General features: G+C 43.4%; 1 protein-coding gene across 1 annotated transcript in view; it reads left to right on the plus strand.

Moving 5' to 3' along the window:
- LOC124712346 (extracellular serine/threonine protein kinase four-jointed) overlaps positions 1-26,480 on the plus strand; it is a 1,321,952-nt gene that overhangs the window by 950,215 nt on the left and 345,257 nt on the right. Inside the window, exon 5 of the mRNA XM_047242642.1 lies at positions 16,430-16,473. Coding sequence (XP_047098598.1) covers positions 16,460-16,473 — 14 coding nt within the window. The 5' untranslated portion in view covers positions 16,430-16,459. The remainder of the gene's footprint in view (positions 1-16,429; positions 16,474-26,480) is intronic.

Below are 26,480 nucleotides of genomic sequence, written 5' to 3' on the forward strand. Positions count from 1 at the left end.
GATGTCAAGTTGAGCACTGAGTTGTTTGATGGTGATCCGTCGATCATCTCGAACGAGTGTGTTCGCACGCTCCGCCATTGCAGGAGTCACAGCTGTGCACGGCCGGCCCGCACGCGAGAGATCAGACAGTCTTGCTCGACCTTGCGGCGATGATGACACACGCTTTGCCCAACGACTCACCGTGCTTTTGTCCACTGCCAGATCACCGTAGACATTCTGCAAGCGCCTATGAATATCTGAGATGCCCCGGTTTTCCGCCGAAAGAAACTCGATCACTGCCCGTTGTTTGCAACGCACATCCGTTACAGACGCCATTTTAACAGCTCCGAACAGCGCTGCCACCTGTCGGAAGTCAATGAAACTATACGAGACGAAGTGGGAATGTTTGAAAATATTCCACAAGAAATTTCCGGTCTTTTCAACCAAAATTGGCCGAGAAAAAAAAATGTGTTGCATTACTTATTGAACTGCCCTCGTATTTAGGAGAGAGTTAAGATGAAGTTGTAGAAGTGCATAGATATTTTATTAGACTTCCGCGACCAGAGTCAGTTAACATAAAAGTTTTATAGGTACAGTACCGCGTCGTAAAGTGAAATAACTATAAATGGATAAAACCGACGTAATATTGTGAAATTTCTGTGGCTGAATGAAACGGTCGTTTCGGTCTTCTTCTGGGTCTGATAGCGTATTTTGTTGATGAAAGTCTGTAATACTTAATGAATCCTCTAGTTAACATGGCGTTACGTCACAACTTCGAAATCGTTGACGATACTGATCTCCTGTAGGGGAAACAGTGCAAAACCTTATTGTAATTGATACTGTAAGTAGCTATAAAACTGCTTGCGTTGCTAGAGATATAGCTAGTCCAACTGTTTATTGTGTAATGAAGTTGTTAACATTCATGAAAGCTGTGTATTATTACAGCCTACACAAAAACGAAACCCTCTTGACTATATTCTTACCGAACTGAATTAACAGATGAGGCAGACAATACTTCAACGAATATACGAGTACGTCGCTCCACTAGACAACGAAATTCGTGGAGAATAATTCTGGTTTATGGTAGTTTTGTTCGGAACTTCATCCGACGTGCGCACACCTCCACAGTTGGCATCTTATATGCGCTCAGCAGGACTGAGGCGTGCGATCCGAAGGATATACGAGAGGGGGTGGGGGGAGGGGCAAGCGGAGGAGGGAGCTTGCAATCACCTCATGTCTGTGTAGTGCTATGCGAACCACTCTGACACTACTACGAAGCGATGAGACGATGAATTATTTCTTTTTTTTATGTAGTGATGGAGAAGATATCGTAGGCGAACTAACGGACGCTCCTAACTGGACTGAACGTTTCTGCATCGATGCGAGAGACAATGGCAGTGTACCAAGAGACCCGCATCATCTCAAGTGAACACACCCGAAGACGAGGGGGTTTGCCTGAACGGTGTCTTTTCGGCAAGTAAAATGTATAGCGTAGGATAGTTTACGACGTACCCGTATCCTACTACATTTAGGTTTACATCTCTGCTCCACAACTCACCTTACGCAGTGCGCGGTGGAGGGTACTTTTGTTGCCAGAGTCATTGTCCCCCTTCCGCGTTTCATCAGAAAACAAATAGGTGCCTTTCGGAGTATGCTGATGCATAACCGTTCGCTCGACAGAAGATCCGTATCCAAAGATTGGAAAGTTCCACAGGTCATACCAATATTCAAGAAAGGTAGTAGGAGTAATCCACTAAATTACAGGCCCATATCGTTAACGTCGATATGCAGCAGGATTTTAGAACATATATGGAGTTCGAACATTATGAATTACCTCGAAGAAAACGGTCTATTGACACACAGTCAACATGGGTTTGGAAAACAATGTTCCCGTGAAACACAACTACTTATTTATTCACATGAAGTGTTGAGTGCTTTTGACAAGGGATTTCAGATAGATTCCATATTTCTGGATTTCTGGATGGCTTTTGACAGTGTACCACACAAGCGACTCGTAGTGAAATTGCGTGCTTATGGAAAATCGTCTCAGTTGTGTGACTGGATTTGTGATTTGCTGTCAGAGAGCTTCGTAGTAATTGAGGAAAAGTCATCGAGTAAAACAGAAGTGATTTCGGGCGTTCACAAAGGTAGTGTTACAGGCCCTTTGCTGTTCCTTATCTACATAAACGATTTTGCAAACAATCTGAACAGCCGTCTTCGGTTTTTTGCAAATGACGCTGTCGTTTATCGACTACTAAAGACATCAGAAGATCAAAGCAAACTGCAAAACGATTTAGAAAAGATATCTGAATGGCTCGAAAAGTGTCAGTTAACCCTAAATAACGAAAAGTGTGTGGTCATCCACATGAGTGCTAAAAGGAACTCGTTAAACTTCGTTTACACGATAAATCAGTCTAAAGTAAAAGCCGCAAATTCAACTAAATACCTAGGTATTACAATTACGAAGAACTTAAATTGGAAGGAACACACAGAAAATGTTGTGGGGAAAGCTAACCAAAGACTGTGTTTTATTGGCAGGACACTTAGAAAATGTAACAGACCTGCTAAGGAGACTGCCTACACTACGCTTGTCCGTCCTCTTTTAGAATACTCCTGTGCAGTGGGGGATCTTTACCAGATGGTATTGACGGAGTACATCGGAAAAGTTGAAAGAAAGGCAGCACGATTTGTATTATCGAGAAATACGGGAGAGAGTGTCACAGGAATGATACAGGATTTGGGCTGGAAATCATTAAAAGAAGCGTTTTTTGTTGCGGCGGAATCTTCTCACGAAATTCTAATCACCAACTTTCTCCTCCGAGTGCGAAAATATTTTTTTGACACCGACCTGCATAGGGAGGAACGATCACCATGATCAAATAAGGGAAATCAGAATTCGTACGGAAAGATATAGGTGTTCGTTCTTTCCACGCGCTATACGAGATTTGAATAATAGAGAATTGTGAACGTTGTTCGATGAACCTTCTGCCAGGCACAGAGTATCCATGTAGATGTGGATGTAGATGTTGTGTGGGAGGAACGATCGGTAATAAACGTGAGTTTGAGCTTTTATTTCCCTGATTTTCTCTTCGCGGTCATTTCACGATACGTATGCTGTCGGACTCGTCATGGAACGCATCCTCTTGGAAATTCAACAATATTTCTTCACGCTGTACACAAGCCTGCTCGTGTGGCACATGCCACAAGAGTCTGGTGAACATTTCCGTAACGTCCTTCCGCCGAGTAAACGATCCAGTTACGAAACATGCTGCTCTTCGTTTGGTCTTCTCTAACGCTTCAACTAACAAAACCTGTTAAGAGTCCCAGGCTAGTGAGAAATACTGAACAATCGGTCTTACGTTTCCTTAAGATAGCTCCAATAAATCTCGTCTTGGCGTCTACTTTCCTCACAATCAGTTTTATGTGTTCATTTCACTTTAGATCGCTACCGACGATAACTCCTCCGTATTTCAGTTTTGTTAGTCTTTCTGGTGGTATTTCGCCGTTATTATAGTCGAATGGTAACGGATCCCTTCGCCCGATTTATTGAGTACATTACATTAATTCCCGTTTAATGTCAACCGCCACTGCTTGCAACAATCATCGATCTTCCAGAGGTGTACATGCATTGCCTAGTCTTCTGATGTTGCAACCTTTCTATCGACCACAAAATCGTCTGCGGAAAGCCTCACAGAACTTCCGACGTTATACACTAGATTATTTTATAGATATTGTAATTGTAACTCCCTCGTGAGGTAGTCCACAAATTACCTTCGCGTCTGTCGATGTCGTACTCTTAATTTGTCCCACCATCCGACTTGGATACGATTAACCTTAAAGATACAGTATAGGGTATCTGTAAGCATCCCTTTCCACAGATCAAAGTCTCCCATACACCTTCCCTAATGTTAATTTCACGTGACCTTTACGTTTCATGACGCTTCTTAGTTGACGTCCTTGTGTTCTTCAGTCTGAAGACAGGTTTGATGCAGCTCTCCGTGCTGGACTATCCTGTGCAGACCTCATCATTTTGGCATAACTACCACAACGTGCATCCATTTGGACCTGACCTGCTTGCTGTATTCCAAGTCTTCGTCTCCCTCTGCAGTTTTTACCACCCAGACCTTACACTTCCTTCCAGTGCCAAACTGAGCTCTTACACTTCCATCCAGTGCCAAACCGGAGGCGCCTTGGTGCTTCAGGATGCGTCCTAACATTTCCTTTATTTTAAACAAGTTTGCCATTAAATTTTTTTTCCTGCAGTTTCATTCACTATTTGCTAATTGTAAGTAGTAAGAGGATTGTTAAATATTAGATCAGTCCATCCACTCGTCTAATCTTTAACAATCCTCTATAGCAGTACTTTTCAAAAACTTCTATTCTCTGAACCCTGGCCGCTGTGGCCGAGCGGTTCTAGGCACTTCAGTTCGTAACCGCGCTGCTGCTATGATCGCAGGTCCGAATCTGACCTCAGATGTTAAGTTCCATAGTGCTTAGAGCCATTTTTATTCCCGGAACTGATGGTAATTTACATATCATTTCTTTACTAGGCTACACTCCAGTCAAATACCTTCATAAAAGACTTCCTAACATATAAATTTATATTAGATGTTAAAAAATTCATTTCCTCGTTGTTATCTGTCAGTATTTTATGTTGTCTATACTTCTGCCATCAACAGGTATTTTACTGTCCAAATACAGTGTTCTTAAAAACATCGTTGACCGGCTCTCTGAGAACTGTTTCACTCTAAGTTATAAAAAGAAACAACACATTCAGTTTTGCACATCTACGGGTCGCTAATATTCGTTTTGGAGCTTAAGTTTACTCAATTTTTTTTCTCGTTTTGGCCCATACTACCACTTCTGAAACATGACTGACCTCGGATTTTAGCACGAACGGTAGCGGTACATGCATTTCACTGTCAGAGGTATAAGAACAATTTTCAGTTACAGTTTGCGGGTCAGGGTCTCTTACCTCAAATTGAAACATTTATCCTTGCTCATCACCCTTGAAATTTGTAATATAATCACTATATGAGATTGTGTTTGCAACCAGTGATGTAAAATTATATTAAGGTTTTTGAAATACAACGTAATGAACAGAAGAAAAATTACATTCAAGTCTTTAGTAAATATTTCTGATCGTGACTCATATTGCATAACACATTTAAATATAGTTGCTGTTAGTTATCAACCACCCGCTCGCCCAGACAGCTCAACAACACTTCGGTTGTCCTTCACAGTGTCACGACTTTGGAGTCAATGAGGTTGGAAACGATCTGCAACGCAACAGTCGACACGAAGTCTTCCGAACGGTGCTGACTTTCAACATCAGAACTCGTGGGCCAGCGGCCAACTTGTCACACCTTCATTATGGCTACTCTATTGAGAACTCAAAACATATTTATGTAAATCACCAATTAATACACTAATGGCCATTAAAACTGCTACACCACGAAGATGATGTGCTACAGACGCGAAATTTAACCGACAGGAAGAAGATGCTGCGATACGCAAATGATTAGCTTCTCAGAGCATTCACACAAGGTTGGCGCCGGTGGCGACACCTATAACGAGCTGATATGAGGAAAGTTTCCAACCGATTTCTCATACACAAATAGCAGTTGACTGGCGTTGCCTGGTGCAACGTTGTTGTGATACCTCGTGTAACGAGGAGAAATGGTACATCACGTTTCCGACTTTGATAAAGGTCGGATTGTAGACTATCGCGATTGCGGTTTATCGTATCGCGCCATTGCTGCTCGCGTTGGTCGAGATCCAATGACTGTTAGCAGAATATGAAATCTGTGGGTTCAGGAGGGTAATAAGGAACGCCGTGCTGGATCCCAACGGCCTCGTATCACTAGCAGTCGAGATGACAGGCATCTTATTCGCAAGGCTGTAACGGATCGTGCAGCCACGTCTCGATTCCTGAGTCAACAGATAAGGACGTTTGCAAGACAACAACCATCTGCACGAACAGTTCGATGACGTCTGCAGCAGCATGGACTATTAGCTCGGAGACCATGGCTGCGGTTACCCTTGACGCTGCATCACAGACAGGAGCGCCTGCGATGGTGTACTCAACGACGAACCTGGGTGCACGAATGGCAAAACGTCGTTTTTTCGGATGAATCCAAGATCTGTTTACAGCATCATGAAGGTCGCATCCGTGTTTGGTGACATCGCGGTGAACGCACATTGGAAGCGTGTATTCGTCATCGCCATACTGGCGTATCACCCGGCGTGATGGTATGGGGTGCCATTGGTTACACGTCTCGGTCACCTCTTGTTCGCAATGACGGCCCTTTGAACAGTGGACGTTACATTTCAGATGTGTTACGACCCGTGGCTCTACCGTTTATTCGATCCCAGCGAAACCCTACATTTCAGCAGGATAATGCACGGCCGCATGTTACAGGTCCTGTACGGGCCTTTCTGGATAAAGAAAATGGTCGACTGCTGCACTGGCCAGCACATTCTCCAGATTTCTCACCAACTGAAAACGTCTGGTCAATGGTGGCCGTCACAAGACGCCAGTCACTACTGTTGATGAATTGTGGTATCGTGTTGAAGCTGCATGGGCGGGTGTACCTGTACACTTCATCCAAGCTCTGCTTGACTCAGTGCCCAGGCGTATCAAGGCCGTTATTACGGCCAGAGATGGTTATTCTGGGTACTGATTTCTCAGGATCTATGCACCCAAATTGCGTGAAAATGTAATCACATGTCAGTTCTAGTATAATATATTTGTCCAATGATTACCTGTTTATCATCTGCATTTCTTCTTGGTGTAGCAATTTTAATGGCCAGTAGTGTATTTATCAATCATCCGCTCGCCCAGACAGCTCAGCAACACTTCGGTAGTCCTTCACAGTGTCACAACTTTGGAGTGAATGACGTTGGAAACGATCTGCAACACAACAGTCGACACGAAATTTTCTGGTAAGCACTTCTGCGTTACGCGATATGTAATTCCCTGCAGTTGATCTTCAAGTGTTTGTACACGGCCGAGATGAACTCCACGCTGTTACAATCACTTTTAACATCAGTTCTCATGGGCCAGTGGCCGACTTATCACACCTTTACTATGGGTAGTCTATTAAGAACTCATCTTATTTATGTAAGTCACCAATTAATAAAAACTTCGGTACATGTGCTGTCCGAGATTCCGTGACACAGTGTCAGTATTGGCCTTTGAGCAAACAAGTTTGACAACCAGTGCGCTACACCAAGAGGAAACTGTTTTCCTCAACCTTCCTCTTTGTACTTACGGTAGCCCAATGCGGAAGTAATCGCAAAGTAAGCGAGTGAGAATTGCTGGGGCGCGTTGCTGGCGCGGGCAAGGGTGCGCACTGAGGGCGCAGGTGTGTGGCGGTAGGTGGCGCAGGACGAATGTGTCGGCCAGTCACGAAAGGTCAGCGGCGCCGCGCCGAGCCGCGCATGCGCAGTCGCTACTCAAACAAGTTCTCCGCCGGCCGCCTCTCAAATTAATACCTATTAAAGAGAAAGCTTACGTCATAAATTGTGAACTCAGATTCAAATCTGGCGGTGGCTGGGACGTAATTCCACGACGATCCCGGCCCGAGAGGAATGATTTGAGGGAAGCGACCGGCGGCAGGCGGGCCTCTGGGACCGCTGTGCTTGCTCACACTCAGCTGCGCGTCCCACCGTCTCCCGCCACACAGCTGTTGTTCCGCTGCGAGGCGATTCTCATATAGATGTGGCGCTGCCAACGTGACGACTCATTCACCGCGAACAAGTGCAGCGCGCCCGTCACAGTCACGATTACAGCGGTACTCTGGTAAGCACTTCTGCGTTACGCGACACGTAATTCCATGCAGCAGACCATCAAATGATTGTACACAGCCGAAATGAATTCCACGCTGTTACAATCATAATTGCAGTGGTACAGCCTACTAAAAGAATGTTCTAGGATGTAATTCTCAGCGGCAGCCTGTCAAATGTTTGTACGCAGCCGAATTGATTTCTTCGCCGTTTCAGTAACAATTACGACGCTACACTGAAAAGCTAATCCGTATCACGAGATTTTTCAGTATGTATAGCAGACCTCCAAATACAGTGGTCAAAATAAATGCTGGGTGTAATAGGAAACAAAACTGCTTTTGTCCTTTGAGATATAGTCAAAAGAAATCGAAAATATTGAAATAAACTCGTTTCCTCTTGGAAAAAAAGACGAAACCTTACAGAAGATTCACCTTCAGACACTACAGTTTCTTCTCACTGCCATCTTGCGTAACACATTGTTTATGAACCAGCTGGCCCTCCTCGTAACTGGAGACACTTTGAAATGCGGGTAAGCATACTGTTTGCCAATCTGTCCAGATAGGTCAGTGGGATACTGCTCCATTCCTTTCCAGCGGCCTCTGCGTGGTCTCTGATGGAACAGGACGACTGCCAACCGCTCGTTTAAGCATGGCGCATGCATTTTCAATGCAGCTGAGATTTGGAGACTATGGGGACCATTCCTTCCGACTGTTTGTGTCTTCCATTAGGGTGCTGTTTACAAGATTGTGCCGGCCGGAGTGGCCAAGCGTTTCTAGGCGCTACAGTCTGGAACCGCGAGACCGCTACGGTCGCAGGTTCGAATCCTGCCTCGGGCATGGATGTGTGTGATGTCCTTAGGTTAGTTAGGTTTAAGTAGTTCCAAGTTATAGGGGACTGATGACCTCAGATGTTAGGTCGCATAGTGCTCAGAGCCATTTGAACCATTTGAACCAAGATTGTGACGATGGGTCCACACATTGTCGTCATCAGCGTGAATCCCGCTCCAGTAAAAAAATGGGAATGAGCGTATGGCATAGTCGGTTGGGAGGCCCCTATTTGGGGAAATTCGGCCGCCAAGTGCAAGTCTTATTTCATTCGACGCCACATTGGGCGACTTGCGCGATGAAGATGAAATGATTGATGATGAGGAAAACACAACACCCAGTCCACGAGCGGGGAAAATCTCCAACCCGGTCGGGAATCGAACCCGGGCCCGCTTGCATGGAAGGTGAGCACGTTACCACCCAGCTTTTTTTTTTTTCTATGTAGTTCGTTGTGTTTGGTCTGGGCGGACGTCACAAGACATCCGTTCAAGTTGATCGTTGATTCCTTGCCTCAGTTTTTTATTACAGAGAGCACGCAGCCCTCTGACCGAACACGCTGAGCTACCGTGCCGGCTGCTAAGCAGGCGGACCCCGCTCTAGTACGTTCACCAGACTGAGCCACAATGCGGACAAGGATGTCGCCCTGATACTTCACACCATTCATCCTCCTTGCTAAGAATGGCGGTATACGATACATTTGCCTCTATCCACGAATGTCAGTATTTTCAGGATGGAGACTGATGCGGGACTCAAGATGAGGATGAGGATGATGTTTGGTTTGTGGGGCGGTCAACCGCGCGGTTATCAGCGCCTGTACAAATGCCCGACCTTTGCTCAGCCCGATCTCGCCACTTTCATGAATAATGATGAAAGGATGAGGACAACACAAACACCCAGTCGTCTCGAGGCAGGTGAAAGTCCCTGTCCCCTCCAGGAATCGAACCCGGGACCCCGTGCTCGGGACCCGAGAACGCTACCGCGAGCCCACGAACTGACGACGGGACTCACGACAGAAGAGCATTGTGTCCCAATGCTGTCTAGTCAACAAACAGTTGTTTCGTGCGCATGCGACACGAATCCCTCTCCGAACAAGCTTTAGAGAAGGAGGTCTTCTGGCAAGTAATGGCTGCTCGTGGAGCCTATTTCGCATCATTCGTGTCGGCACCTGCAATCCCGTAGCTGTTTGGAACTGCCGCCGTAGGTGTGTCACATTATTTTGATGGTATCTACTTGCTGCTATACGCAGATGACGTTCCTGCGCACCTGTTGATTTTCTTTCCAGGACGCTACTGTGACGATCCTCAGCTGATACTGTCGCTAGTAACTTGTTCCAGATTTTTGAACCATTACTTTGACTCACAGTAACATTCACTGCGACGTCCACCTACCTTATCTGCTGCCCCATTGGAGTGACTATACGGAGCCTCTGATCTTACGTTATTGTTGTCTGAACCACCCTGAAGCAACACATCTCTTATGATGTCGCGTCCCAGTTTTGTAGTGCAATCGGAAAGTTGACGACAATCTGAGGGTTGTTGGGGTGTCCACATTTGTTGTCGGAGATGAGAGGAAGAAAGCTCTCCGGGGTAGAACTGTGGTTACTGGTTGCAGTGATAATATTTTAGTATTAATGGCAGGATGGGTATGCGGAAGAGTTCAGTATTTATTGAAGTAATTCATCTATTATCTCTTTGATAACTTATAAAAGAGGTAAGAGTTCTTAACCCCTTCTTTAATAAATGTCAGACTCAATTTATTCTTATCTACAGGCCACTCGCCTAAGCTTACAAGAGACAATTACTATTCCGTAAATTGTTCTTGTTAATTACGGAACTACAAATGCTATCTATTACTTGAGACAAAGACAGATCCTCTATGTTCAAAATCCATTCCTCAGAATAGATAATGATTACTTACCTTGCAGATACGTGCGTGTCACCAGATCTGATCACCGACTTCTCGCTGAGAATATTACTTCTGCATTCTTCGGCTGCTGCTGCCTAGCGTAGCTACACGATGGCTCCTCAAAGCGGCCATTACTGCTCTCTCTCTGCATCCTCTCTCAAAATCTCTTGCTTATATACCGTTCTAAGTCGAGGCTGAACTTCTATAATAGTCGTTCGGGATATTTCCATCAGCTGGCTCCTTCGACACCAAAACACTTTAATGTTCGATTTCTCTTATAGGTTTCCACTCGATGGTACCACTTTACGTATACTGGAAAGCTTCCTTTAGCGTCAGGGCTTGTGGCACTTGGCGCAGTCTCCTTTCATTTGGTCTGACAAGTATTGCTTATTAATTTTTTTTCTTGGGACTGGACAATGATGATACACAGCACAAGTACTGCAATGTTTACAGGTGACACAGTTGCCATAGATTGCACAAATTGGTCCCTCACAGTAGAAACAGGGACTGTTTTCGTTAGAATTTAATTACAAACAAACCAATGTATTGACATGATTACGTGTTTCCGGGTCACGACACTCAGCCTGAAAGTTTCGGTAATATGCAACATCTATTTTGAGCTCTGGATATGTGCACACCTACACATGAATTGGTGTCTTCAACGCCTTCTTTTTCTATTTATTTAAAATTAAATTATTTTTTTTAGTTTTAGTTTATTGGCTTTCAGTTCGTGCTCAATCAACGATCTCCGTAATGGAAAGCCGATACGACAGTGTACTGGAGACGATTTTCTTGTCACTTACGACGATATGAACGAAAGGGTAACACAACATCCAGTTACCAAGAGCAGAAAATCTCCGACCTGGCCGGGAATCAAAACCGAGCCCCTTCCTCATAGCCTTCTTGGGACTGCACAAAGTAATTTACTGACGGGGCTTCCTCCTTTGCCAGTAACCGAGCACTTGTCGTCTGGCGGATTCTCCCCATTCTTCTGAACAGTACTTCGTCCACATTCTCGTCTACAAGTACTTCAAGTTGCTTATTTCCTTCATTTTTATGTCATTCAAATTATCATCTGAATATCTATCTTAGTTTCTTGGAACGAAGCAATGTTTGTTGCGTCCCATCGATACAACATGTCAGACGTCTATTAACTGTAGTCTTTCTTTTTTCATACCACCGTTAACTTTCATCACGAGTTTAACCTCCTCCTTTACGTATACTGATCTTAGACTTCCAAAGTTCCCTAAATTCCCCAACTGTTGTTTGCTTTCCCTTTGTCTTCACTTTATTCAAAGGTCACCCGGGTTCTATTGCTTACATCGCAACTTGCCCGCTAACAGTTATTAAGTGCTTCAAAGGTAAATTTTGCCCATTATAATTTGTTCAATTTGCTTATTTTCGAAACTCCGTTTATACTCATACCGATTAACTTAATTGAAGCTGAATTTAGTCCCTCCCCCTCCATTATTTTATTTCTATTTTCTTGTATTTTATTTATTATATTCCATGCTCTTGGTTTCACTCTAAACCTTGTGGAGACAAAAAAACTCACACGTAAACATCCTGTTTAGATACTAAACAGGTAATAATGTGTCGAAAGGCCGGCCGGGTTGGCCGAGCGGTTCTAGGCGCTTCAGTCTGGAACCGTGCGACCGCTACGATCGCAGGTTCGAATCCTGCCTCGGGCATGGATGTGTGTGATGTCCTTAGGTTAGTTAGGTTTAAGTAGTTCTAGGGGACTGATGACCTCAGAAGTTAAGTCCCATAGTGCTCAGAGCCATTTGAACCATCTGTGTCGAAACCTTAATGGGGAAAGGCTCTTCACTAGGAATAGTATGAAGCAGCAAAATAGAACTTCTCAGGATGGTGTCAGCGAAATCTTGTGGCATTTGCTGCAGCTGTGTTGCAGTGGGAACCGAACAGAATGCACAATTGTTAGTCAAGAAAGTATTTAGTTGGTGACGATAAATAATCTCTTTTAGCAGCCGTTATACGTTGACTAAGCACCATTAAGCACTCGATCGCAGTAAGTGTCTCTTAGTGCTTCCATCAAAGTACGTGGACGAGCGGCATTCTGTTGGAAAATACACCTGGAATGCTGTTCATGAACGGGAGCATAACAGATTTGCAGTCGGCTGCGTGGGACAACCACGAAAGAGCTCCTGCTGCATATGAAATCACACCCCACTCTGTATATAATGTGTGTGTGTTCCACAACTCTTCCTAAAGCAGTGGATCGATTTCAAGCAAATGTTGTACACATGTCACTTATTGTCTGTAAAGAATCGATGTGACGGTAAGAACCACAGATCTATCAAACGATTTGGGGTGAGGTGAAAACGCAGTGTAGCCCACTACCCGTGAATATCCATACTTTATTCATCCACTATTTGAGAATGAGAGCACTTGCTCACTCGAAACAAACTGTACATATGATTTCAAACATTCACGCAAGCTTTTCTGGCTAAAAACTCGTACAAAACAGCGAAAGGAAAAAAAAAACTTTATGGCCTACTAATTTTTGCTATTGATGCAGTAAAACTGCAAAATGGAGCACGAGTGTAATTTATCATTTCTTTACTAATAACAGTATTAGCGACAGATTTTTTGAGGCACTATTCACATATGCCAGTGAATATACCAGCAAAATTATATCACTGTAAGGCATAGGAGATATTACATGTTAAGCGCCAAGATGCGTGTAAAACTGCCGCATCGTGCATTATATTTATAATTTGTTACTACTTTGCTACTAACTCTATTCGCAACATATTTTGCAGACAGTAAATAGATATACCTCTGGACGTAACTGCAAAATTATATCAGTGTACGACTCTTAGTTAAGGAGATACCAAGTCATAAAAATTGAACTTCGTGAAGGTGAAAGTGCAGGGCGAAATTCGCTAGAGATATAGGGGAAATATGTGTATAAATACGTGTGAAATACGTTTTATGTGTGTGAAATATATTTGACATGTGGACGCAGGTAAAGTCATGTGTGAAAAGATGATCGTAAACCTCTGGAACGGTTTTAGTCATATTTGGTACACATACTAGTTACGGTATCGAAATAAATACCCGGTGGTAAACACGGGCTGTAAAATGCGTACCTTAACAGCTATGAACTTTATTCTGTGGAAGGGATGCGTTTCACATTGGTGAAGATAAACGCGTGCTCATTGCTCTTAAGGTTTGCTTTTAGAATCCATGTTTACTGTAATTTTTTGTTGCATCAAATGATCGTTCCTATAATATATTTGAATACTGATCATTATTCCTCACACACACATACACGCAGTTTTATATATGTGCAGTCAGTTCCACAAGAAAGCGTCGGCCATATTTTTAAATGTAATGTCCGCAGCGACGCCCCTGGTAGTGGTTTCGGATCAGTAATCAATACGTTGTTGCACAGTGTGAGACTTGAATGTTTTGTTTTGTCCGTTCGCAGTTCAAAATGAGTGCAAAATATCTGAACCGTCACGAGGCAATGTTCCTTGTAAATCATCTAAAGGGACCAAAGCTTTCATATGGAGCTGATACTAAAATTCTTAGAAAGTCAGAGTCATTCGTTGCGATGTGGGTCAAACGATATTTAGGGGATGGAAACGTGGATCATTTACCGGAGAGAGGGCTAATGTGCCAAGCTATAGTCGATAACATGATTAACTATTAGGTAATTATGTAATTTGTAATAACATCTATTTTCATGTAAACATATATTTGTAAAAGTGTCTTTTATTTCATACAGATATGGCGTACACTTCCTAGTGGAACTGACTGTGTGTGTGTATATTATGTGTGTGTGTTTGATTGTGTGTGTGTGTGTGTGTGTGTGTGTGTGTGTGTCAAGAAAGAAAATAATTCTCATGTACTTCTGAAATATCCTCGGTAGGATTCATATTAATCCTATACAAGCACTGTTAATGAAATATTTTACGTCTTTTACGACTTTTTGACAAACTATCTTCGGGATCTCCACTGCTTGACGTCACTTCAAAACTTACCCGAAAAGGGTAATATCCGTCTACAGTTTTTATTAACATCAGAATAGCGATATTGACAAGAAGCAATTCGTACATCTTCGGATCCCGCCTAAAGTGCCTACGAAGCGAAATGATTCGGGCTATCTAGACAGTCAGGCACGAGGTGTTTGTTGTACAGTGTGGTTCGCGCTGCAGGCTGCACAGTTAATAAATAACTCGGATGTGTGCCGTATGAAACTGTATTACATAATCGCGACTCTACGTGCAAAGTAGAGGAGAATAGAGTGGACATGTATATTATTTTTGTGAACATAATTTCTCCAAGACCAGTAATGTAATGGATTTGTGGTTGTGTCTAACACGAACTGTAAGTCGAGTGAGCATGTAGGCGTACGTTTGTAACATGTATTGGCTGCAGTTTCATGCCTAACCTGCTAAGTGACTCTTGTGTCGAGTAAATAAATAAAAACATCTGGTGTACTGTATTAGGAACATGACAGATCGTTTAGCAGAATTACGACCCTCTATCATCTCACGAATTATTTTTTAATCTCACGTCAAGAATAACGAACTCGCGAATTGCACACTAAATCTGCACAGGGACAAGGACATCTATATAAGATCTCAGATTAGTGGAGTATTACAAAATCACAGTATTCTATCTTGATATGGCAGAATTAAACGAGGTCCCTCCCTCACACGTACTGCATTTTGAGTACAAATGGAAACAGTTACATTGTTATTCATGCTAACACGGATGAGGGCAAGGAAGAATGAACAAATGTTAGAGAATGCGTGTTGCATTGGGTACTGACTGAACTCGTCACATTCGATGGTTAGCTCAGTTAACGCTCGATCTGACCGGAATTCCACATCCACCTTCTCTGTAGTTTATCGTCTTCTTCCTTACCTGTTAACATTCAAGAGGAACAGTATGCCGGTTCTTACTCGGCCATCTAGGTTTATGTTTCCTGGTCTCCCTCGTCATTTCAGGCCGGATAGAGCTCTTTCTATAATGACCTCGCCGTTGACGGGACGTTAATCCTAGTCCTGATTCTCTTTTTCTTTCGTTTCCAAATAGCAGTATCAACAATGAAATTCCGCCTGAAGTTTAGAACGTACAAACCGACTACCATTTTTCCGTCCTGAATCGTTTAGTGACTAACCATTCCACAAAGGCAGTGTAGATACAGGAAGCACCTGAAATAGTGTTGAAAAATAGTACTTGAAGCACCTGAAAACAGGATACAGCTCATGGGCGTACACAGTAAAAAAAAAAAAAAAAAAGATCTCATACAGAACTTGCATCTAATCCAGTCGTATCAGTTTAGTAGTACTTACTGCAACAGACACTGCTTGTCAAATCTCAAAGGTGTTTCGACGTTCGCCTCTATTCTCCGTTTTAACTGCAAATGTCAGATGGCTCTGGGTTCTGGAATCTTCGAGTAGAACGATGGCCGTGTTAATAATGTTAGAAACCATTAATAATGTGAATATACAAAGTATTCACATGTATCTGACATAATCTCACAGCAAAATAGTGCATACAAATCAGAGGCGAACTATACTATCTCTGATTCTCGCCAGTACATGTTTCGTGTATCGTATATCACTGTGCGTACTCACCTCTCTCTATGCTATAACTACAAAATATGACAAAGGAGACTTATTTTCAACACAACTCCTGATACAATCAAGGCATAGATCGCAAATTTGGAAAAAGAATCAGTAATATTTGTTTGTGGAGAGGCTAATTATTTAAAATTTTTCTAGTATTTTCTTTACTCGACAGGGAAGATTTGAACTCTTGAATTTAAACCAAACTAGATATAAATAAAGTTTTATATTTAACTGCGTGGTAACCAACACCCAGTAGTAAGTGCTGTTGTCTGTTCAAGCGGCTTACTTCGTGCTGTTTACACTCTATTATTATCTTTGTTGCAGATGGAGTTATGAGACAACCTTCGTCGCTGTATGAGCATTTCTGAGTAAGTAGACTACTTACGTTTCTTTGGCAGTTCCGCCGCATAATTGTCATGAATTATATATTTTTAACAAGAAGGCATTAATAGTTTTAGTTTCCTTCTTTTATGGCACTACATACATGAATCATGGTTCAAGTGAAATAGACAGAATACCACACAGAGGCAACACGACCACAAGAATAAAGCAGATTGAACAACACTCCAACACGTTTACGGGAGTCAGAACGAAGGAGTGTGGTACACGATAGCGTGTAAGGAAATTACGAAACCTTGGGTAAAGTAATAACTTCTCATATTTACGTAAAGTGAAACTTCGTGAAGGTCCTTTCTGAGCTGGTGCCTCATACAAATGTATAAAACCATTAACAGCTAATATTTTTAAACAATGCCCACTTGGAAAAAAAAGTTTTTAGTTTTATTACTTTTCTACGTGCAGTTACAAGCTGCGCAATCATTACGCATGATTCCGAAAAGAAATTCGGGAATATCTCATCTTTCAAGTTCGCACATGTGGTATTTCGCTTTCAAAACAACCACAGAATGAATTCCGAAAATATGGCGCACAACAGTACACCACGGCACCGCAAGGAGCGCTAAATAACGTGCCATCGCTTCTCTATGTGTACTCTGTCTCTTTAGTTAAAGTACCCGCTGTAGCAATTCTCACAACTGTGTCTTTGGAGAATGTACTCAAATTTCAGTCAAACTGATATTCTCAAGACTAACAATAGTGTGCATAACAAAGATACGAGAATATGTGGTAAGTTGACGGATCCAGTAAGAAAGCAAATATTTTACCAGAAACGAAGGAAGTATCACCCAACGTGTTTTGCATAATTGGTATCAGCTACACTGCGAGAAGTATAAACTGGATAGCTGCCTGCATGCCAGGCGACATATTTCTAAACTAGGAGTTGTGACATTCGAGGTTATTATTAATGTGTAATAACGCGAAGAATTTGCTTCAACGCCGGCCGAAGCGGAAATAATAACCGTAACTATAGGAATGTTTCCAATGGCGGAGAAGGCTTTTCACTTATGTAATTCCAATCCCAAAGAAAGCAGGTGTTGACAGATGTGAAAATTACCGAACTATCAGTTTAATAAGTCACAGCTGCAAAATACTAACACGAGTTCTTTACAGACGAATGGAAAAACTGGTAGAAGCCGACATCGGGGAAGATCAGTTTGGATTCCGTAGAAATATTGGAACACGTGAGGCAATACTGACCTTACGACTTATCTTAGAAGAAAGATTAAGGAAAGGCAAACCTACGTTTCTAGCATTTGTAGACTTAGAGAAAGCTTTTGACAATGTTGACTGGAATACTCTCTTCCAAATTCTAAAGGTGGCAGGGGTAAAATACAGGGAGCGAAAGGCTATTTACAATTTGTACAGAAACCAGATGGCAGTTATAAAGAGTCGAGGGACATGAAAGGGAAGCAGTGGTTGGGAAGGGAGTGAGACAGGGTTGTAGCCTTTCCCCGATGTTATTCAATCTGTATATTGAGCAAGCAGTAAAGGAAACAAAAGAAAAATTCGGAGTAGGTATTAAAATCCATGGAGAAGAAATAAAAACTTTGAGGTTCGCCGATGACATTGTAATTCTGTCAGAGACAGCAAAGGACTTGGAAGAGCAGTTGAACGGAATGGACATTGTCTTGAAAGGAGGATATAAGATGAACATCAACAAAAGCAAAACGAGGATAATGGAATGTAGTCGAATTAAGTCAGGTGTGGAGTTTTGCTATTTGGGGAGTAAAATAACTGATGATGGTCGAAGTAGAGAAGAAGCAAAATGTAGACTGACAATGGCAAGGAAAGCATTTCTGAAGAAGAGAAATTTGTTAACATCGAGTATAGATTTAAGTGTCAGGAAGTCGTTTCTGAAAGTATTTGTATGGAGTGTAGCCATGTATGGAAGTGAAACATGGACGATAAATAGTTTGGACAAGAAGAGAATAGAAGCTTTCGAAATGTGGTGCTACAGAAGAATGCTGAAGATTAGATGGGTAGATCGCATAACTAATGAGGAGTTATTGAATAGAATTGGTGAGAAGAGGAGTTTGTGGCACAACTTGACGAGAAGAAGGGACCGGTTGGTAGGACATGTTTTGAGGCATCAAGGGATCACAAATTTAGCATTGGAGGGCAGCGTGGAGGGTAAAAATCGTAGAGGGAGACCAAGAGATGAATACACTAAGCAGATTCAGAAGGATGTAGGTTGCAGTACGTACTGGGAGATGAAGAAACTTGCACAGGATAGGGTAGCATTGAGAGCTGCATCAAACCAGTCTCAGACTGAAGACCACAACAACAACAACAACAATCTACTAAACTGAAATCGCTGAAAGAATCTGCTGCACGAAACATGAGGTGCTGCGAAGATTAACCGCACTATGCACCAGCACGAGTACTTTCGTATCGTCGGGAGCCAAAGCGGCTGTTCGCGTTCCAAGAGCAACCGCATCGTTCAGGCAATCGCCATCAACCAACTCCACCATTGATACGCTCATTGAAAAAGGCCGGAGCCATTATGGATATGGTATTCTTCTGTGTTTATTTCGATTTTTCCTTCCGTATTTATTGTCTCTGTGCTATTACACATGCTTCGTTGGCGAGTTAAGCTGTAAATTAAGATAAGACAACTGCGTCACCCGATTTTCTCTGTCACCGATACGAGAGTGAGACAAGAATTAAATAATTTTTTATTGAAAATGAGACCACCGCGACTTCTAGTACTCAGTCACACACAATTGATATCATCAAAGTGTACAGGCCTGAAGATGATTTTGACGCAACGTCGAAACTAGTAGCAAAGTATATATGAAATCTTAAATACAGCTGGAGGAGTTTCATTTTCAATAAAAGAAATTATACCAGCTGATGTCCCACCATCAGCCAATTTAAATGTGGATGAACGAAGAGAATTACATAATGTTATTTCCTCTGTACAGCGACTATTTGGGGCTAAGTTAATTATGAGGCGACACATTTTGAACCAAAATAGCGGCGATCCTTAGACAAGCTCTTTTGTTTGAAAAAAGACGCCAGCAACGCATGGCTACTACAATACTGGAAGACAGTCTGTGGTTGGAAACACTCAGCTAATGGCAAACAAACTGATCTCAGGAGTTCCAACAGAACTCACTGGTAAGACAGGCGTAGCTTTTGTAGGAACGACCGCTCAGAATAGCTGTAGGAAATGGTGCCGAGTTTTTAAACAGGAAACAGCAGGGTCGCTCAACCTTCATTTTGACGGTGTCCTGGGACAGTCAACACGTGGCGTCCAGGTCCATCAATGAGGACCTCGTGGACAATGGACAGCCTCCGTTGGCCGAACACGGTGAGAATCTAGGACCTACAGCACGAGTGGGCAACCGGCAACCCGCAGATCGGATCCTTTCCGCGATTGGCTTCAATTCGGACCGGAATGAAATTCGTTGGACAAGAAGCGAGTCGCTCACATTTTAGTATTCCGGGACGTATTAGAAAACCGCAACTGTTGAAATTGGAGTTAATTTATATCGAATTAACTGCAAACAGTTGCTTTTATAGGCGTTTCTTTTTCCATTGTGACATTTCAAGATACCTGGCATTCCATCTTCATATGCTTAACGAGTCGAATTTGAGCTCTTCGCATTGTTACGATTATAGTACTGCCCTTCCCATTCACGTAAGACCCCATGATTTTCTTAGATTAAGCAGTCTTCAAAGTAAAGACACAGGTGAACTGCAGATATTGGCTGCGAGTGGGCAGTGATGTAAATCAATGGGGAAAATTGAAAACTTGCATAGATGTGGGATTCGATGCCGGTTCTCCTGCTTACTAGACAGATATTCTGACCACTAAGCATCCGGGCACGGTGGTCCTCGCAACTGCACGGGCTACCATGTCCCGCCTACCGTCAGACGCGAAGCCTCAGCTTGTCCACACAGTACTGATGTTGTGCCTCGTGCCCATTATCCTCATTACTCGCTGCATTTCGCCGATTCCCGCAAGAGTTCGAGCCTGATATGCATCCACAACAACAGACACCACATAATGTATAATCAAGGCGAAGACGGCCAATGATCTCTTCAGTGCAGATGCACAACAGACACGAACTCTTCGAGTTTGTTCTGTTAAGAATGAAGTGTTGAGATCTATCTGTAAGGAAGTCTTGAATCACATATCTGCTCCGATACTACATAGGCTCGTATTTTTTTTTCACTAAACAACTGTGTGGGACGATGTCAAATGCCGTCCTATAGTCAAGGAACACGGCATCAACCTGAGAGCCGATGACTACGGTGCTGTGGATCTCATGGAGGAACAGTGCGAGCTGAGTTTCACACGACCTCTGCGGAATCAATGATGATTTTTAAAGAGGAAATTTTCATTCTCCAAAAACGTCATAATTCCTGAGCGTAGAATATGTTCCATAATTCTACAACAGACTGACGCCAACGATATAGGTCTGCATATATCTTAGGTCCCTTCCAGAAAACTTGGTTGAGCCGTACTTTTTTTCCATTCATCCTTCGCTGCTTTAGCGATCTACAATAAATTACTGCTGGAAAGGCAGCAAATTCTTTCGGATAATGTTTGTAGAATCTTATAGATATTTCATCAGTATTTGAAGTCCTTCCACTACTAAGCGATTGTAGTTGTTTTTCTGTTTCACATCGGCTATCTCAGTATCGGTTATCTCAGCTGACGTTCGTATGACGATTGAAAGGGGGGACCGTGTTACGATTTTCCGCGGTGAAACAACTTCGGAAGCCCGGATTCAGTATTTCGGTCTTCTCTCTGTTATCTTCTGTTTCGGTGCCACTATGGTCACTGAGTGAATGAATAGATGACTTTGACCCACTTACTGATTTTACATGCGACCAAAACCTCTGAGGGTGTTTACTCATTGCTTGCCTTACGCTCATTTTCGCTTCGTTCTGCTTTTGTTTGTCACCTAGATTTTTATTTCTTTTGAATTTGAGATGATGTTCTCTTTGCTTACGTAGCAGTTTACTATCACGGCTATTGAATCATGGTACGTCTTCCCATTTCTTAACACCTTACTCGGAACATACACTCCTGGAAATGGAAAAAAGAACACATTGACACCGGTGTGTCAGACCCACCATACTTGCTCCGGACACTGCGAGAGGGCTGTACAAGCAATGATCACACGCACGGCACAGCGGACACACCAGGAACCGCGGTGTTGGCCGTCGAATGGCGCTAGCTGCGCAGAATTTGTGCACCGCCGCCGTCAGTGTCAGCCAGTTTGCCGTGGCATACGGAGCTCCATCGCAGTCTTTAACACTGGTAGCATGCCGCGACAGCGTGGACGTGAACCGTATGTGCAGTTGACGGACTTTGAGCGAGGGCTTATAGTGGGCATGCGGGAGGCCGAGTGGACGTACCGCCGAATTGCTCAACACGTGGGGCGTGAGGTCTCCACAGTACATCGATGTTGTCGCCAGTGGTCGACGGAAGGTGCACGTGCCCGTCGACCTGGGACCGGACCGCAGCGACGCACGGATGCACGCCAAGACCGTAGGATGCTACGCAGTGCCGTAGGGGACCGCACCGCCACTTCCCAGCAAATTAGGGACACTGTTGCTCCTGGGGTATCGGCGAGGACCATTCGCAACCGTCTCCATGAAGCTGGGCTACGGTCCCGCACACCGTTAGGCCGTCTTCCGCTCACGCCTCAACATCGTGCAGCCCGCCTCCAGTGGTGTCGCGACAGGCGTGAATGGAGGGACGAATGGAGACGTGTCGTCTTCAGCGATGAGAGTCGCTTCTGCCTTGGTGCCAATGATGGTCGTATGCGTGTTTGGCGCCGTGCAGGTGAGCGCTACAATCAGGACTGCATACGACCGAGGCACACAGGGCCAACACCCGGCATCATGGTGTGGGGAGCGATCTCCTACACTGGCCGGACACCACTGGTGATCGTCGAGGGGACACTGAATAGTGCACGGTACATCCAAACCGTCATCGAACCCATCGTTCTACCATTCCTAGACCGGTAAGGGAACTTGCTGTTCCAACAGGACAATGCACGTCCGCATGTATCCCGTGCCACCCAACGTGCTCTAGAAGGTGTAAGTCAACTACCCTGGCCAGCAGGATCTCCGGATCTGTCCCCCATTGAGCATGTTTGGGACTGGATGAAGCGTCGTCTCACGCGGTCTGCACGTCCAGCACGAACGCTGGTCCAACTGAGGCGCCAGGTGGAAATGGCATGGCAAGCCGTTCCACAGGACTACATCCAGCATCTCTACGATCGTCTCCATGGGAGAATAGCAGCCTGCATTGCTGCGAAAGGTGGATATACACTGTACTAGTGCCGACATTGTGCATGCTCTGTTGCCTGTGTCTATGTGCCTGTGGTTCTGTCAGTGTGATCATGTGATGTATCTGACCCCAGGAATGTGTCAATAAAGTTTCCCCTTCCTGGGACAATGAATTCACGGTGTTCTTATTTCAATTTCCAGGAGTGTATTTGTCTAGGGCACATTGGAGGATACCCTAGAATTTTTCCGTTTCTTCTCCCCATATTCGTCCTCATCACCGAATATTTGATGCCGACTGCTAAGATACTCTGAAATTTGTATTCTGTCACTCTTTTTCAGCAAAAATATCTGCCTACCTTTCTTAACATTCTTTGTACGAGGTGTTTTCATAGATGCTATCACAGCCTTATGATCATTCATACCATCCTCTACGTTAACTGATTCGATAAGTTCATGTCTGTTTGTTGCCAGGAGGTCTAAGACGTCACCCTCACGAGTTAGTTCTCTAACTATTTGCCCAAAGGAATTTTGAGAAAAGAAATCCAGAACAATTTCTCAGAAATTCCTGTCTCTGGCACCAGTTTTGATAGCATGACATTCCCATCTGGCAAATTTAAGTCATGCCGTTTTCAACGGTATGTTCATGAAAGTTACTAACAATATTCTACAAGTTCGTCTGAAGCGCTATACCGCAAGAACTCCATACCCACGTCGTCTATAAAAGCATCCGATTGCCATTTTTGAGCGATCTTTGATACTTAGCTTTACTCAGATTAATTCACGTTCGCCGCGCGGGGTAGCCGCGCGGTCTAGGGCTTCGTGCCACGGTCCGGGCAGCTCTCTCCGTCGGAGGTTCGAGTCCTCCCTCTGGCATGGGTGTGTGTGTTGTCCTTAGCATAAGTTTGTTTAATTTAGATTAAGTAGTGCGTAAGCTTAGGGACCGATGACCTCAGCAGTTTGGTCCCATAAGACCTTACCACAAATTTCCAAAAAAATTCACATTCGGAATTCGTGACAACCTCGTTAGATTTTACTGAATTATTTACCGCAATAAACACGCCACCGCCAATGACGACTATCCTATCCTTACGATATATATTTCAATATGGAGATAGTATTTCGTTGTCATTAACGTCCGGTTTCAACCAACTTTCTGACCCTAATACTATCTGTGCATTATAATCTCCAGTAAGCGATACTAATTCTAGGGTGCTCCAGCAGTTTGCTAAAATCACATTAACCTGGTCGAGGATCAAAAGTTGCACCCAGCAACGTAACTTCTTCAACCGTTTGTGGCGCAACTGGCCGTCGGACTCTCCCAGGAGCAATTCCTAAATGGCCAATTAATTCGGATTTCCGAATCACGTTCTTCAACCAAGATGCGGAAAGAACACTTCTCCGTATTCCTTTAATGTATCGATACTTGCGAAGAGCAGCAGCACTGTTGCTGTTGGTGTGATAACATAGCTCTACGTGGAAAGCCCTACTCACCTGACCAGACCCATGCTGACTGTCTGCAACTGTAATGCACATCATGCTTGTATTTCAGCCGCAGGACCACCGGCGCCTAACGGCAAGTCATGATACCAACAACGCAAATCCTGCAGTGCACATTCTGAACATCATTCCTATAATGTTGGGTACCCGTACTGTAAACAATTTTTTCGTTCGCGCTGGCCCAAGTTGCGAAAGTTTAATTACAACCACCAAGTACCAGTTGTAACATCTGCGCCACTTTCTACTAGCAATTTAACTGCACTGTATCACTGCGTCCATCACAAACACACAAAAAGTATTAAGTGATTGTTAGTAGGAGAACATATTGTTGTCAACGCCAGTTAAAGGAAATACACAATGAAGAAGACTACATATTCCAGATCGCTATCTGACGTACCGGCCACTGCTTGTGTAGAAAAATAGCTCTGGTGGGACCTGCATGCAGTGCTGACGGACACACGCTGTTGTGTTTTCGTTATCGTGAAACAACAAATGTTACGAAATGTTTCTTGACACACTTCTGTTCGCTCCTCCTTAATGCTTTTCCATGGCTCAACTGATTCAAGAAGACATTTTTAAATAATCACCCACCCAAAATACGACCTTTAATACGTCCGCCCCTCCTCCCTACCCAAGATTGTGGGACCTGCGGGGCGGTTATATATGCTTCTGGTCGTTGAATCCATCATGATTAAGAATATAAGTTATCTTTTGGGTCATTTAAATGAAGTAAACCATGACTTTGGGGGTTATAAGCCTGTTCTGGAACACAGAGTTTGCGTCTTGTAATTCTAGATTGATTCCTGCGCCTTTCCTACTCTTCAAAGTCTCGATTTTTAATGAGACTGGCAACTTAAATTCACGACAGTTCGAAATCATTGCCTCATATTCTAGCCTGTCAAGATGCTCATTGTATACCGACATAAATTGTTACCTGTTGGCTAACTGCGGTTTTTTTCCATGTCTTGTTTGATATCCTGAACAAGTTGATGAAATGGCTGCATTATACTAACGACTGGAAAGACTGAAGTATGGTACTGCTCTCTGATATGATTAGAAGCTTCTTAGGCAAGACTGTTCTTGCATACATGACTGCGTGTGTGATGGAATGTTCTTCTAAGGAGAAGATAGGCGTTTGTTTTGAGGAACGATAATTGTTCGTCGAGTCTGCTGTTTTGGCAAAAAAATAGCACAGTGTACCTTATTTCCGCATGTTGGTTTTTCTCGGTCAGTATAAATTCCGTAGAAATCTTGATATTTTTCGTGAATGATATTTCGTAATTGTAGTTCCGTATGGCCTGCAGTTCTGTTTATGCTATACGAAAACACTGTTAAGCTGGAGATTATCGTAATAAATAGGTATTGCTATATCCTATTTCTGTGCGTAGGTCGCAAGTCGATTACCATGTATTATGGACATGTAGCGCTACGAAACATGTATGCATAGCTACATTTTGGCCCAGAAGGATATTATGCCTGTGACGTATATCCCTATCCAGCTCTTCGACATTCTCTAGAATTGGATTCCATTGGTGGTTTGTTATTTTAAGAAAGAATTCATGTACTAAAATTAATCTTCTAGTTACGAGTGGCATTTCTGTAGCTTCCAGTGGCAAAGCATTTGTACATACGGAGTTCATAGAACTGAGGAATATACAGAGACATTTGAACTGACCATGTCTGGTTTTTCCAATGATTGACAAAGGTATTTACTACTTCTGCGTGCATTCCCCTGTTCTCAACACGCCCGAACAGTCTGAATTCTCGGCGGCGCTCATTGCGCACCTTCACACCAGCTCGGTCACTGCCCTTGCAGGTAAGGCGTCTAAATGAGCGCGACTGAACGCTAAAAAGCGTTCTAATTTCCTGTCTACCTTCGAACCGAACCGAGTAACAGTGCGAAATTCTAAAACTGAAGGAATTTCAAATTGTGGCGTATACCTGTGGCCTTTGCAACACATTGGATTATAAACATCAGTGTCTTGACCAAGACATGTTACTTCATTAAAATTGACTACCAGTTTCACCTGGAAAACACACTTAAACAAATAAAAAATAAAAATTCCCCTTGGGAGGATATGACAACGAAATAAATGCTGAAACTAAGTGGAAGTAACCTGCTTGAAGCTGTGAAGAGCGTAATCAACAAATGCATTAACTCTGGAAGAATACGAGAAGAATGAAGAAATGCTGAGGTGATACTACTTTTTCAAAAGGACGATGGGGG

Source organism: Schistocerca piceifrons, chromosome 8 (assembly GCF_021461385.2).
Source record: "Schistocerca piceifrons isolate TAMUIC-IGC-003096 chromosome 8, iqSchPice1.1, whole genome shotgun sequence".
Taxonomy (NCBI): Eukaryota; Metazoa; Arthropoda; class Insecta; order Orthoptera; family Acrididae; genus Schistocerca; species Schistocerca piceifrons.